Source organism: Penaeus vannamei, chromosome 23 (assembly GCF_042767895.1).
Source record: "Penaeus vannamei isolate JL-2024 chromosome 23, ASM4276789v1, whole genome shotgun sequence".
Taxonomy (NCBI): Eukaryota; Metazoa; Arthropoda; class Malacostraca; order Decapoda; family Penaeidae; genus Penaeus; species Penaeus vannamei.
The window spans coordinates 19230698-19247371 of record NC_091571.1 but is presented as its reverse complement, the minus strand read 5'-3'; the positions used below and the strand labels follow the sequence as shown (position 1 = coordinate 19247371).

Below are 16674 nucleotides of genomic sequence, written 5' to 3'. Positions count from 1 at the left end.
AGTAAATAGATATGTTGCCATCAATTGTCCAAACAAAAATAGAAACAAGCTAAAGGGATTTGAAGAGTTCATTACACAGAAAGCAAAAAGGTATTAATCAAATTGCCAAAGACAAGGAAAATGACAACGAAGCAAAATTAATGAAGTACACTTGCAAGTATTCAAAACACACACAATTTTCCTACAAACTAAACATTTTGGTGTGTTGACTCAGTAGTGTCACGTTGTCATATCTTCCAATGCAAGATGTGTAATATCTTGGTCATTTAGTCCTTAGAATGATTGATTGATTGATAAATATAGATACAGATAAATATACATACAATTTTAACAACCACAGGTATCATATGAATAAGCCTATGTTTCTGTGGCAAAATATTAATTACCATTAACACATCCTGAATACTTTAAGGTATTTTTAAATTAAAATATAGAGATCTATTAAAAGAAAGACACGAGAATTAGAAGAACAAGAGAGAGAGAAAAAAAAGAAATAGAACATGAGAGAAAGATCACTGTTTTCTTTGAATGCAGTATACGTAAGAAAACAAGGATTCTGAGACTATATAGGAGAAACTTGTATATATAGATAAACATTTATTATTATCATTATTATTACTTTCATTAACAGAATTGCATCATTATGATAATATTACTGCTGTTATGACAAATACCACTACTACTGTTATGACACATAAAACATCACTGACATAATATTAACTAATAATAGTCGTGATAACAATATAAACAATAATGCTGTTAAAACAATATTACTTGTAATAATAACAATACTACTAGTCATGATAACAATTATGATAGTGGTGATAATCTCATCATATCATATGCCAAACAGCGATCAGAAAACAACAATGCTTACTTATGATTACGTATATGAAGTTCAGAGGATGCAAGAGAGAGAGAGAGAGAAAAAAAAAATCATTCCCCGTTTTCTAATTTCCGTGCAAATAATTCAACAGAAAAACATAAAGAATGGTGATAAGTCTAATTTGTGGACTTTTTCTTTTCTTTTCTTTTTCTTTGTTTCTTTCTTTCTTCTTTTTTATTCTTAAGGAAACGTGCTTATTATTGTTATTATCATTATGAAAACTATTGGAATAGAGTTAATTATTGCTATTATTGCAATAACAATTATCATCATTATTATCATTACTGTCATTATTCTTATGATTATTATCATTATAGTCATTACTATCATCATTATCATCATTATTATCATCATTATTAAGGTTATAATGATTAATATGCCAATTATTATAGCTATTTTCATCATCATAGCTATTTTTATAATGATAATAGCAATAATGATAATTTTAGAAATAATAATGACAATAGTAATAATTATAATGACAGTGATATTGATATTTCTATTGTCATTATTAGTCAGAAAATTATTGGAATAGAGTTGATGATTGCTATTATTGCAGTAATTATCAAAATTATCCTTATAATTATGATTGTATCATTATTATCATTATTATTGTCATTATCATCATAATTATCATCATAATTATTATCATTATTGCATATAATGTAGGAATTATCATGAAAATCAACACAGTTCCCCGAATTAATGTTAAAATCCTCATAATTACCAATAAAAACCGAAAAGTTTTTTTTTTTTTGACGTTTCTTTCAAAAGGCTGTATGCGCTAGATTTTGCCGTTTTTTTTTCGACTTTTGGGATTTTATTACTTTTGGCCTTTATTTCATTATAAATGGACTGGATAATGATTATTATCATCATTATTATCATTACTATCATTATTCTTAGGATTATTATCATTATAGTCATTATCATCATCATTATTATCCTCATTATTGCAGTTATAATGATTATTATGCTAATTATTATAACTATTTTCATCATCATAACTATTTTTATAATGATAATAACAATAATGATAATTTTAGAAATAATAATGACAATAGCAATAATTATAATGGCAATGATAATGATGTTATTATTATTTCTTTTGTCATTATTAGTCTGAAAATTATTGGAATAGAGTTGATTATTGCTATTATTGCAGTGATTGTCAAAAATATCATTATAATTATGATTTTATTATTATTATTATAAGTATTATTGTCATTATCATTGTCATTATCATCATAATTATCATCATTATTGCATATAATAAAGGAATTATCATGAAAATCATCACAATTACCTGAATTAATGTTAAAATCCTCATAATTACCAATAAAAAGCGAAAAGGTTTTTTTTCGAGGTTTCTCTCAAAAGGCTGCAATACGCTAGATTTTGCCATTTTTTCGATTTTTGGGATTTTATTACTTTTGGCCTTTATTTCATAATAAATGCACTGGATAATAATTATTATCATCATTATTATCATTACTCTCATTATTCTTATGATTATTATCATTATAGTCATTATCATCATGATTATCATGATTATCATCATTATTACAGTTATAATGATTATTATGCTAATTAATATAGCTATTTTCATCATCCTAACTATTTTTATAATGATAATAGCAATAATGATAATTTTAGAAATAATAATGACAATATTAATAATTATAATGCCAATGATAATGATGTTATTATTATTTCTATTGTCATTATTAGTCTGAAAATTATTGGAATAGAGTTGATTACTGCTATTATTGCAGTAATTATCAAAATTAATTTAATTATGATTTTATAATTATTATCATTATTATTGTCATTATCATTGTCATTATCATCATAATCATCATCATTATTGCATATAATGTAGGAATTATCATGAAAATCATCACAATTACCTGAATTAATGTTAAAATCCTCATAATTACTTATAAAAAAGGAAAAAAAAAATTTTCGACGTTTCTCTAAAAAGGCTGTAATACGCTAGATTTTGCCGTTTTTTCGACTTCTGGGATTTTATTACTTTTGGCCTTTATTTCATTATAAATGGACTGGATAATAATTATTATCATCATTATTATCATTACTGTCATTATTCTTATGATTATCCTTATAGTCATTACCATCATGATTATCCTCATTTTTATCCTCATTATTGCAGTTATAATGATTATTATGCTAATTATTATAGCTATTTTCAACATCATAACTATTTTTACAATGATAATAGATATAATGATAATTTTAGAAATTTACAATATTAATAATTATAATGACAATGATAATGATGTTATTATTATTTCAATTCTCATTATTAGTCTGAAAATTATGGGAATAGAGTTGATTATTGCTATTATTGCAGTAATTATATTTATCGTTATAATTATATCATTATTATCATTATTATTGTCATTATCTTTGTCATTATCATCATAATTATTATCATTATTGCATATAATGAAGGAATTATCATGAAAATCATCACAATTATCTGAATTAATGTTAAAATCCTCATAATTACCAATAAAAAGCGAAAAGGGTTTTTTTCGACGTTTCTCCGAAAAGGCTGTAATACGCTCGGTTTTGCTGTTTTTTCGACTTATGGGATTTTATTACTTTTGGCCTTTATTTCATTATAAATGGACTAGATAATAATTATTATCATCATTATTATCATTACTCTCATTATTCTTATGATTATTATCATTATAGTCATTATCATCATGATTATTATCATTATAGTCATTATCATCATGATTATAATCATGATTATCATCATTATTATCATCATTATTGCAGTTATAATGATTATTATGCTAATTATTATACCTACTTTCATCATCATAACTATTTTTATAATGATAATAGCAATAATGATAATTTTAGAAATAATAATAACAATATTAATAATTATAATGACAATGATAATGATGTTATTATTATTTCTATTGTCATTATTAGTCAGAAAAATATTGGAATAGAGTTGATTATTGCTATTATTGCAGTAATTATCAAAATTGTCCTTATAATTATGATTTTATCATTATTATAATTATTAGTCATTATCATTGTCATTATCATCATAATTATCATCATTATTGCAAATAATGAAGGAATTATCATGAAAATCATCACAATTACCTGAATTAATGTTAAAATCCTTATAATTACCAATAAAAAAAAGGGCTTTTTTAGACGTTTCTCTCAAATGGCTGTAATACGCTCTATTTTGCCGTTTTTTACGACTTTTGGGATTTTATTACTTTTGGCCTTTATTTCATTATAAATGGACTGGATGATAATTATTATCCTCATTATTATCATTACTGTCATTATTCTTATGATTATCATTATAGTCATTACCATCATGATTATCATTATTATTATCATCATTATTGCAGTTATAATGATTATTTTGCTAATTATTATAGCTATTTTCATCATCATAACTATTTTTATAATGATAATAGCAATAATGATAATTTTAGAAATAATGACAATAGTAATAATTATAATGACAATGATAATGATGTCATTTTTAATTCTATTGTCATTATTAGTCTGAAAATTATCTGAATAGAGTTGATTATTGCTATTATTGCAGTAATCATCAAAATTATCCTTACAATTATGATTTTATCATTATTATCATTATCATTATCATCATAATTATCATCATTATTGTATATAATGAAGGAACTATCATGAAAATCATCACAATTACCTGAATTATGGTTAATATCCTCATAATTACCAATAAAAAGCGAAAAAGTTTTTTTTCGACGTTTCTCTCATAAGGCTGTAATACGCGAGATTTTGCCGTTTTTCGACTTTTGGGATTTTATTACTTTTGGCCTTTATTTCATTATAAATGGACTGGATAATATTTATTATCATCATTAACATTATTGTCATCATTCTTATGATATCATCATTATAGTCATTATCATCATGATTATCATTATTATCATCATTATAGCAGTTATAATGATTATTATGCAAATTATTATAGCTATTTCATCATCATAAGTATTTTTAAAATGATATTTGCAATAATGATAATTTTAGAACTAATAATGACTATAGTAATAGTTACAATGACATTGATAATGATGTTTTTATCATTCCTATTGTCCTTATTAGTTTGAAAATTATTGGAATAGAGTTGATTATTGCTATTATTGCAGTAATTATCAAAACTATGATTATAATTATGATTTTATCATTATAATCCTTATAATTATGAATTTATCATTATTATCATTATTATTGTCATTATCATTGTCATTATCATTATATTTATCATCATTATTGCATATAATGAAGGAATTATCATGAAAATCATCACAATTACCTGAATTAATGTTAAAATCCTCATAATTACCAATAAAAAGCGAAAAGGTTTTTTTTCGAGGTTTCTCTCAAAAGGCTGTAATACGCTAGATTTTGCCGTTTTTTCGAATTGTGGGATTTTATTACTTTTGGCCTTTATTTCATTGTAAATGGACTGGATAATAATTATCATCATTATTATCACTACTGTCATTATTCTTATGATTAATATCATTATAGTCATTATCATCAAGATTATCATCATTATTATCATCATTATTGCAGTTATAATGGTTACTATGCTAATTATTTTTAGTTTTTTTCGACGTTTCTCGCAAAAGGCTGTAATACGCCTATATTGTAAAATTTTGGGATTTTATTAATTTAGGCCTTTATTTCATTATAAATGGACTGGATAATAATTATTATGATCATTATTATCATTACTGTCATTTTTCTTGGGATTATTATCATTATAGCCATTACCATCATGATTATCATCATTATTATCATCATTATTGCAGTTATAATGGTTACTATGCTAATTATTATAGCTATTTTCATCATCATAACTATTTTTATAATGATAATAGCAATAATGAAAATTTTAGAAATAATAATGACAATAGTAATAATTATGTCAATGATAATGGTGTTATTATTATTCCTATTGTCATTATTAGTCAGAAAATTATTGGAATAGTGTTGATTATTGCTATTATTGCAGTAATTATCAAAATTATCCTTATGATTATGATTTTATCATTATCATTATTATTGTCATTATCATTGTCATTATCATCATGATTATCATCATTATTGCATATAATGAAGGAATTATCATGAAAATCATCACAATTACCTGAATTAATGTTAAAATCCTCACAATTACCAATAAAAAGCGTTAAGTTTCTCGCAAAAGGCTGTGCCGTTTGGCCTTTATTTCATTTTAAATGGACTGGATAATAATTATTATCATTATTATTATCATTATTGACATTATTCTTATGATTATTATCATTATAGTCATTATCCTCATGATTATCATCATTATTATCATCATTATTGCAGTTATAATGATTACTATGCTATTTATTATAACTATTTTCCTCATCATAATTATTTTTATAATGATAATAGCAATAATGATAATTTTAGAAATAGTAATGACAATAGTAATAATTATAATGACAATGATAATGATATTATTATTTCTATTGTCATTATTAGTCTGGTAATTATTGGAATAGAGTTGATTATTGCTATTATTGCAGTAATTATCAAAATTATCATTATAATCATGATTTTATCATTATTATCATTATTATTGTCACTATCATTGTCATTATCATCATAATTATCATCATAATTGCATATAATGAAGGAATTATCATGAAAATTATCATAATTACCTGAATTAATGTTAAAATCCTCATATTTACCAATAAAAAGCGAAAAGTTTTTTTTTCGGTGTTTCTCTCAAAAGGCTGTATTACGCTAGATTTTGCCGTTTTTTCGACTTATGGGATTTTATTACTTTTGGCCTTTATTTCATTATAAATGGACTGGATAATAATTATTATCATCATTATTATCATTACTGTCATTATTCATATGATTATCATTATAGTCATTATCATCATGATTACCATCATTATTATCATTATTGCAGTTATAATTATTATTATGCTTATTATTATAGCTACTTTCATCATCATAACTATTTTTATAATGATAATTTTAGAAATTGACAATAATAATAATTATAATGACAATGATAATGATGTTATTATTATTTCTATTGTCATTATTAGTCTGAAAATTATTGGAATAGAGTTGATTATTGTTATTATTGCAGTAATTATCAAAATTATCCTTATAATTATGATTTTATCATTATCATTATTATTGTCATTATCATTGTAATTATCATCATTATTATCATCATTATTGCATATAATGAAGGAATTATCATGAAAATCATCACAATTACCTGAATTAATGTTAAAATCCTCATAATTACCAATAAAAAGCGATAAAGTTTTTTTTTCGACGTTTCTCATAAGATTTTTCTGTTTTTTCGACTTTGGGGATTTTATTACTTTTGGCCTTAATTTCATTATAAAGGGACTGGATTATATCATCATTATTGTCATTACTGTCATTATTCTTATGATTATTATCATTATAGTTATTATCATCATGATTATCATTATTATTATCATCACTATATCAGTTATAATGATTATTATGCTAATTATTATAGCTATTTTCATCATCATAATTATTTTTATAATGATAATAGCAATAATGATAATTATTGCTATCATAATTATTATAATTATTACAATAGTAATAATTATAATGCCAATGATAATGATGTTATTTTTGTTTTCTTTTGTCATTATTAGTCTGAAAATTATTGGAATAGAGTTGATTATTGCTATTATTGCAGTAATTATCATTATTATCCTTATAATTATGATTTTATCATTATCATTATTATTGTCATTATCATTGTCATTATCATCATAATTATTGTAGCGGGGCGTAGACCCAGTAGACTTAAGTTGTCTGGTTGAGTCCGGGCTCAACCGAGAATATGGAGTTTTTGCTCAAGGGAAAAGATTCGTCTGCAGTGAACAGATGTAAGGTTCCAGGCCTGCGGCACGCTGCTACCACCCGATTAGTAGGTTCGGGAACCGTGTGTGTTGTGTAAGTGGGTGTAGGCGTTGTATCAGAGAAGGGTGGAAGGAAAGTACAGGATGCGTGTATTGAATGTTGGATGTGTAAGTGTGTAGATGTGAAAAGGGAGATAGCGTAGGCTGAGCGTCTGCGTGGACGTGTTTGGAAGAAAAAAGCAAGATCATACACTTCTTCTTCCCTTCGGTTTGAGCATCTGCCTGCTGGGAGCGGGAACCCAGGTATAGCAAAATTGATCTGTTCTTTTAATATCAGCTTAATATTCTCTGATTTGACTAGCCTTTTTACAGCCTTTCAAGGGTTGCGGGATATCAGAGCAACCAGCAATATGCTGTTTAGGAGACCCGAGTCAGAGAAAGATTTTATGCATCTAATCTTGGTCAGAACCAGAACTTCAGTGGTGGTAAATAAGAGCAATTTATGTCCTGACTGGAATTGGGTAAAAGCTCTAAGATGGTATGATGTTTATTTTAGGAGCAAGTTGCACTCACTAGGGTACAGGCATTTTCAGTCATGGAAAGGTAGACAAAGGTGTGTGCATCACCGATTTATCACAGCGGAGGTGATGCACGAGAAATTAACACCAGATAAAACTTACCACGAAATATAAAAATGTCCTCCCTAAGTTGACGTCCCAACTCCAGAAGTACTGTTATTAGGGGGTCAGCATAAAAACATCCAAGTCCCTAAATTACGTTAAATTGTTAACATCCAACCCAAATGGATGCTAACTGTTAAACCAAAGCTAATGCTGACGGATACCTAATAAGAGTACTTGTGTGCATAAGAATTAAGAAATAAATTAATAAGAAGGCTGAAAAAGTCAAGGAAGGGACTATTCACGAAGACTGCCTGAACACCCACAAGGTCAGACAGGAATCAGCCGAAACAACAAACGACAACAACAACAAAAATCACATATCATGTGATAAAGGCTCTTTATCAGGAGATACGGAGCAACAAAGTCTGCCTGATCACCCACAAGGTCAGGCAGAGATCAACAGAAACCTATATCAAACAATTACGAAAAAAAGATCTTGATAAAGATCTTTATCCCCAGAGGTACGAATCCTCAAGCAGGGACGAAAGTAACATGAATTAACTTGGTTGTAAAATAAATGTACAGGAGATATGAATCCTCAAGTACGAACGAAATAAAACGAAGTATTAACTTAAGTCATAAAAAGGGAGAGTCACCCTGAAGGTACAATCACAAAGGGCTGCTTGATCACCAACAAGATCAAGCAGAAATCAACAAACACGCATTAAGCGAAACAAAACAATCAACGATAAAGTACGTAAAGGTACTGAAAAAGATCTTTATTCCAGGAGGTACGGATCCTCAGGCAGGAATGAAAAGAAACTAAGTAATAACTTAGTTATAAAAATGATTACACTGGAGGTACGGATCCTCAAGCAGTGTTCCTTTAAATCACTTGGTCCTAATGCTCTCAAACACTGGGAAATACGCAAAAATGTTATGGGACTTCACGAAAGGGTGCACCCTGCAGATAATAATGCAGCATGTCACGCTAAAGTCCAAAAGAGACCAGTCGTCTCCTACACACAACCATGTCACTTAGCTTTGAGGAGATACTCAGCAATCCTGGTAAATCCGTGCGCAAAGTATATCCCAGGGTAAATCCGAGCGAGAGCACAACACAGGTAAAATTGTAACCGCGAAGGACCAAAGTGCGGGACAGAGGTCAGGACCGAAGTTATTTTCCTTCCCTCAACCACTAGTCTATATACCCCGAAAGAAACCCCCAAGCCAAGCCCCAGGCATGGCGCGAAAGAAGGAAATAGGCAAATGAAGTGGCTGAAGACCAAGCCGATAATTCGGCAATCCAAACAACCGAGACGAGAGAGGGAAGGGAAAAAACAAAAAAGAAGCTAGGTAACGACCGTCACTTCCTTCGGTGGTTATCGCGACAATTTGGAGACGTCGGCAAGAGGAAAGAACATTAGAAAAAAAATAAATAAAGGAAAGGATACGGAGAAAATCCGATAATGAATAGTTGTGGGAAGAACTGTGCATTTCAGCCTTAATATATTTACAATATTCAGGTTTAAAAATATATAAGTCGCTTGGCGACTTCAACGCCATAAAAATAGTGAGACTTGGTTAGAATTACGTTCATGGTTATAAAAATAACTTTCATTTCATCACTACAAACATACAGTCAACTCTATCCTTCTTGACTGGTGGTTGAACTTGTAAAAATAAAATAAATGAATAAGAAAGCCTGCGGAGGAAAAAATACGTCTGCGAGATATAACCGCATGTGGCACACGGCGGGGACTTCGTCTCTGGCGGGTCGTGTTGCTTTGGCCGATGTTCATGGAGATGACATCATCCTTAGAGTCGGGACGTACGGAGCCGTACACTACAGTTATCCTCATTATTGCATATAATGAAGGAATTATCATGAAAATCATCACAATTACCTGAATTAATGTTAAAATCCTTATAATTACCAATAAAAAGCGAAACGTTTTTTTTCGACGTTTCTCTCAAAAGGCTGTAATACGCTAGATTTTGCCGTTTTTTCGACTTTTGGGATTTTATTACTTTATTTACAATATCATCATAATTATCATTATTGCATATAATGAAGGAATTATCATCAAAATCATCACAATTACCTGAATTAATGTTAATATCCTCATAATTACCAATAAAAAGCGAAAAGGTTTTTTTTTCGATGTTTCTCTCACAAGGTTGTAATACGCTAGATTTTGCCGTTTTTTCGACTTTTGGGATTTTATTACTTTTGGCCTTTATTTCATTATAAGTGGACTGGATAATAATTATCATTATTATCATTATTGTCATTATTATGATTATCATTATAGTCATTATCATCATGATTATCATTATGATAATCATTATTGCAGTTATAATGATTATTATGCTAATTATTATAGCTATTTTCATCATCATAACTATTTTTATAATGATAATGGCAATAATGATAATTTTAGAATTAATAATGACAATAGTAATAATTATAATGGCAATGATAATGATGTTATTATTATTTCTATTGTCATTATTAGTCAGAAAATTATTGGAATAGAGTTGATTATTGTTATTATTGCAGTAATTATCAAAATTATCCTTATAATTATGATTTTATCATTATTATTGTCATTATCATTGTCATTATCATCACAATTATCATCATTGCATATAATGAAGGAATTATCATGAAAATCATCACAATTATCTGAATTAATGTTAAAATCCTCATAATTACCAATAAAAAGCGAAAAGGTTTTTTTTCGACGTTTCTACGCTAGATTTTGCCGTTTTTTTCGAATTCTTGGATTTTATTACTCTTGGCCTTTATTTCATTATAAATGGACTGGATAATAATTATTATCATCATTATTATCATTACTGTCATTATTCTTATGATTATTATCATTATAGTCATTATCATCATGATTATCATTATTATCATCATTATTGCAGTTATAATGATTACTATGCTAATTATTATAGCTATTTTCATCATCATAACTATTTTTATAATGATAATAGCAATAATGATAATTTTAGAAATAATATTGACAATAGTAATAATTATAATGACAATGATAATGATATTATTTCTATTGTCATTATTAGTCTGAAAATTATTGGAGTAGAGTTGATTATTGCTATTATTGCAGTAATTATCAAAATTATCATTATAATTATGATTTTATCATTATTATCATTATTATTGTCATTATCATTGATATTATCATCATAATTATCATCATTATTGCATAAAATGAAGGAAACCAGCCACGTATTACTGGACGGGGAGTTTACTCGGTTTAGAAGACCACCCATTGAGGCTTGTTCTTTTCAAGTCGTTAACCTCGGAGAACCTCCACAGTCTGGGAAACGTGCCGGTCCCAAGCCCGGATAAATTGGTGAGGGTTGCGTCAGGAAGGGCATCCGGCATAAAACTTTGCTCCAACCAAATGAGGCAAATCAGAATCCAGACCTGGCTAGGGCGTTCCCCACAAGCGACGCGCAAGGACATCGCCGTACACTTGTGAGAAATGGACGACGGCTACCGTATCAAGAGCGGATACGGCTAAGGAAGATAGCTCAGAGGAGGAGGGAGAGAGTAGAGGACGTAAAGGCAACAATTCGGATAGCCACCTTGAACGTTGGGAGTATGACAGGAAGAGGACAGGAGATAGTGGAACTGATGGAAAGGCGCAGGATTAACATCACGTTTGTCCAGGAGACGAAATGGAAAGGCTGCAAGGCGAAGGAAATCGGAAATGGCTTCAAGTTGTTCTACAACGGGAGCAATGGAAAACGTAATGGAGTTGGTATTATCCTGAATGATGACATCAAGAAAGGCGTCTTGAGTGTGAAAAGGCGATCAGACAGGATTATCTGGATGAAAGTGGATCTTGAAGGAGAAATTGTAAACATCATGAGTGCTTATGCACCCCAAATGGGCTGTGATGAAGAAGAGAAAACGCAGTTTTGGGAAGACCTAGAGGAAGATCTGAGGGAAATACCGGAGAGTGAAAGGCTATGGATTGGAGGAGACTTCAACGGCCACTGCGGAAGCAACAACAGAGGAAAGGAGGATACCATTGGAATATGAGTTGGAGCGAGCAACGTGGCAGGCGATCAGTTGGTTGACTTTGCTATGAGTCACAGCCTTCGAATAGTTAACACTTTCTTCAAGAAAGCAGAGAGACACAGGATAACATATAAGAGCAGAGATGCAGAGTCAAAAATTGATTACATCTTGTGTAGAATGAGTGACAGAGGAAGCATAAAAGACTGCAAGGTGATCTTGGGTGAGAGTGTAACCAGCCAGCACAGACCACTTGTATGTACACTGGGTATGAGTGTAACACCAAGGAGGAAAGTAATAGGAGTACAAAGAACAAAATGGTGGAAATTGGCAGACAAAGATACGCAGAGCCAGTTTGTGGCAGCAGCAAGAGACAAACTACAGCAGAGTGAAAGGGAAGGAAATAGGAGCTTTGAGGAAGTGACGGAATACCTGAGAAAGCTAGGAGAAAGACTGTTAGGGAGAACATCAGGAAAGTGCAAACCTGGAAAAAAGACATGGTGGTGGAATGATGAGGTACAGGAGAGCCTCAAGAGGAAGAAGGAAGCAAAGAAAATCTTAGACATGGAGAATAACGATGAGAATAAAGAAGTATACAAGTTGGCAAAGAAAGAAGCAAAGAAGAGTGTTGCCGGGGCAAAGGCAAGAGCATACCAAGTGCTGTATGAGGACATGGGGACCATCGATGGACAGAAGCGGGCACTGAGAATGGCGATGCAGAGAGACAAGAACTCAAAGACATCTACCAGACAAAGCTGACCAAGGATGAAAAGGGCAATGTGTTAGTGGAAAATGCTGAGATACTGAAGAGATGGCAAGAATATTTCAGCAAACTGATGAATGAGGAGAACCCTAGAAAAAGCAGGAAAGAGACCCAGAGAGTCGTGGAGAAAAGGCCTAGTGAGATCACAAGTGAGGAGGTGGAGAATGCTATGAAGATGATGAAGAATGGCAAAGCAGTGGGCCCAGACAATCTACCGGTCGAGGTGTGGAAGAGCTTAGGAATTACTGGAATTGAATATCTGAAGCAAGAACTCAACAAAATCATGGAGGAGGAGAAAGTCCCTGATGAATGGCGGAAAAGCACTTTAATACCAATTTTCAAGAATAAAGGAGACATCATGGAATGTGGTAACTACCGAGGCATCAAGCTCATGAGCCACAGCATAAAACTATATGAAAGAGTGCAGGAGAGCCGGTTAAGGAACATCGTGGAGATTAGTTTGGCTTCATGAAAGGCAAGTCAACAACAGATGCCATCTGTGTGTTGAGTCAATTACAAGAGAAATTCAGAGAGAGCCAGGAAGAATTACACAGTGTGTTTATTGACCTGGAGAAGGCTTATGACAGAGTACCAAGAGAGGAGCTCTATTGGTGCATGCGAGATAAAGGGGTACCTGAGAAATACATAAGAGTGGTCAAAGACATGTATGAATGTTGCGTGAGTGAAGTGAAGTGTGCAGTGGGAACTACACAATCTCCCAATACAAGTCGGATTACACCAAGGATCAGCATTGAGTCCATTTCTGTTTGCCATCATTATGGACTTGCTCACGAAAGATTGCAGAAGGAAAGCCCCCTGGAATATGATGTTTGCCGATGATGTGGTATTGTGTGCGAGAGAGAAGCTAGAGCTGGAAGAAGATCTGGAGCAGTGGAGATATGCACTGGAGAGAAGAGGAATGAAGATCTCAAGATCAAAGACTGAATATATGTGCCTGAATGGGATATCAACTGGGAGTGTGGAAATGTTGCAGAGACAGTTACCAGAAACAATGGCATTTAAGTACCTGGGAAGTACACTTGAGACAGATTGAGGAGTCGGGGCAGAAGTATACCGAAGGATACAATGTGGATGGAACAACTGGAAGATGTCTGGTATCCTCTGCGACAAAAGTATACCATCGAAAGTGAAAGGCAGGATCCACATGTTGGTAATCCAATGGAAACGGTACCCCTGAGTACCCGTAACACCAAGAGACTAGAAGTGGCAGAAATGAAAATGTGCAGATGGGCATGTGGCCACACATTGAAAGATCACGTGAGGAATGAAGTGATTCGAGAAAAATTGGGAATCACGCACATTACGGAACAGTTCAGGAAAGCCCGACTAAAGTGGTTTGGTCATGTGAAAAGAAAAGACGAGGAGTATGCTGAGCGCAGAGTGCTAGAGATCACACCACCAGCAAGAAAACGAAAAGGAAGGCCGAAATTGAGATGGATGGACTGGCTGAGAAGAGATAGAAGCATTAGAGGAAGACGCACTGAACCGGGAAACCTGGAGGAAGAGGATAGCTGCAGCGACCCTGTAATGTAAAACGGGAAAACTTGGAGAAGAAGAAGAATTGCATATAATGAAGGAATTGTCATGAAAATCATCACAATTGCCTGAATTAATGTTAAAATCATCATAATTACCAATAAAAATAATGATAATTTTAGAATAATGATAATTTTAGAAATAATAATGACAATAGTAATTATAATGACAATGATAATGATGTTATTATTTTTTCTATTGTCATTATTAGTCTGAAAATTATTGAAATAGAGTTGATTATTGCTATTATTGAAGTAATTATCAAAATTATCCTTATAATTATGATTTTATCATTATTATCATTATTTTGTCATTATCATTGTCATCACCGTCAAAATTATCATCATTATTGCATATAATGGAGGAATTATCATGAAAATTATCACAATTACCTGAATTAATGTTAAAATCCTCATAAATACCAATAAAAAGCGAAAAGGTTTTTTTTCGACGTTTCTCTCAAAAGGCTGTAATACGCTAGATTTTGCCGTTTTTTTCGACTTTTGGGACTTTATTACTTTTGGCCTTTATTTCATTATAAATGGACTGGATAATAATTATTATCATCATTATTATCATTGCTGCCATTATTCTTATGATTATTATCATTATAGTCATTATCCTCATGATTGTCATCATTATTATCATCATTATTGCAGTTATAATGATTATTATGCTAATTATTATAGCTATTTTCATCATCATAACTTTTTTTATAATAATAATAGCAATAATGATAAATTTAGAAATAATAATGACAATAGTAATAATTATAATGACAATGATAATGATGTTATTATTACTTCTATTGTCATTATTAGTCTGAAAATTATTGGAATAGAGTTGATTATTGCTATTATTTGAAGTAATTATTAAAATTATCCTTATATGATTATTATGATTTTATTATTATCATTATTATTGTCATTATCATTGTCATTATCGTCATAATTATCATCATTATTGCATATAATAAAGGAATTATCATGAAAATCATCACAATTACCTGAATTAATGTTAAAATCCTCATAATTACCAATAAAAAGCGAAAAAGTTTTTTTTCGACGTTTCTCTGAAAAGGCTGTAATACGTTAGATTTGTTTTCGTTTTTTCGACTTTTGAGGTTTTATTACTTTTGCCTTTATTTCATTATAAATGGACTGGATAATAATTATTATCATCATTATTATCATTATTGTCATTATTCTTATGATTATTATCATTATAGTCATTATCATCATGATTATCATCATTATTGGAGTTATAATGATTATTATACTAATTATTATAGCAATTTTCATCATCATAACTATTTTTATAATGATAATAGTAATAATGATAATTTTAGAAATAATAATGAAAATAGTAATAATTATAATGACAATGATAATGATGTTATTATTATTTCTATTGTCATTATTAATCTGAAAATTATTGGAATAGAGTTTATTATTATTATTATTGCAGTAATTATCAAAATTATCATTATAATTCTGATTTTATCATTATTATCATTATTATTGTCATTATCCTCATAATTATCATCATTATTGCATATAATGAAGGAATTATCATGAAAATCATCACAATTACCTGAATTAATGTTAAAATCCTCATAATTACCAATAAAAAGCGAAAAGTTTTTTTTCGACGTTTCTCTCAAAAGGCTGTAATACGCTAGATTTTGCCGTTTTTTCGACTTTTGGGATTTTATTACTTTTGGCCTTTATTTCATTATAAATGGACTGGATAATAATTATTATCATCATTATTATCATGACTATCATTATTTTTATGATTATTATCAATTTAGTCATTATCAT

General features: G+C 30.0%; 2 protein-coding genes across 2 annotated transcripts; both read left to right on the top strand.

Annotated features, from left to right (window-relative positions):
* Positions 1 to 12111: 12111 nt before the first annotated feature.
* LOC138865948 (craniofacial development protein 2-like) lies at positions 12112 to 12555 on the top strand. The gene has a single exon (XM_070137436.1). The coding sequence runs from the start codon at positions 12112 to 12114 to the stop codon at positions 12553 to 12555; it is 444 nt and encodes a 147-aa protein (XP_069993537.1).
* A 45-nt stretch (positions 12556 to 12600) lies between these two features.
* LOC138865947 (uncharacterized) lies at positions 12601 to 13290 on the top strand. Its single transcript, XM_070137435.1, has one exon. It carries the CDS (start codon positions 12601 to 12603, stop codon positions 13288 to 13290), a length of 690 nt encoding a protein of 229 aa, XP_069993536.1.
* Positions 13291 to 16674: the final 3384 nt, after the last annotated feature.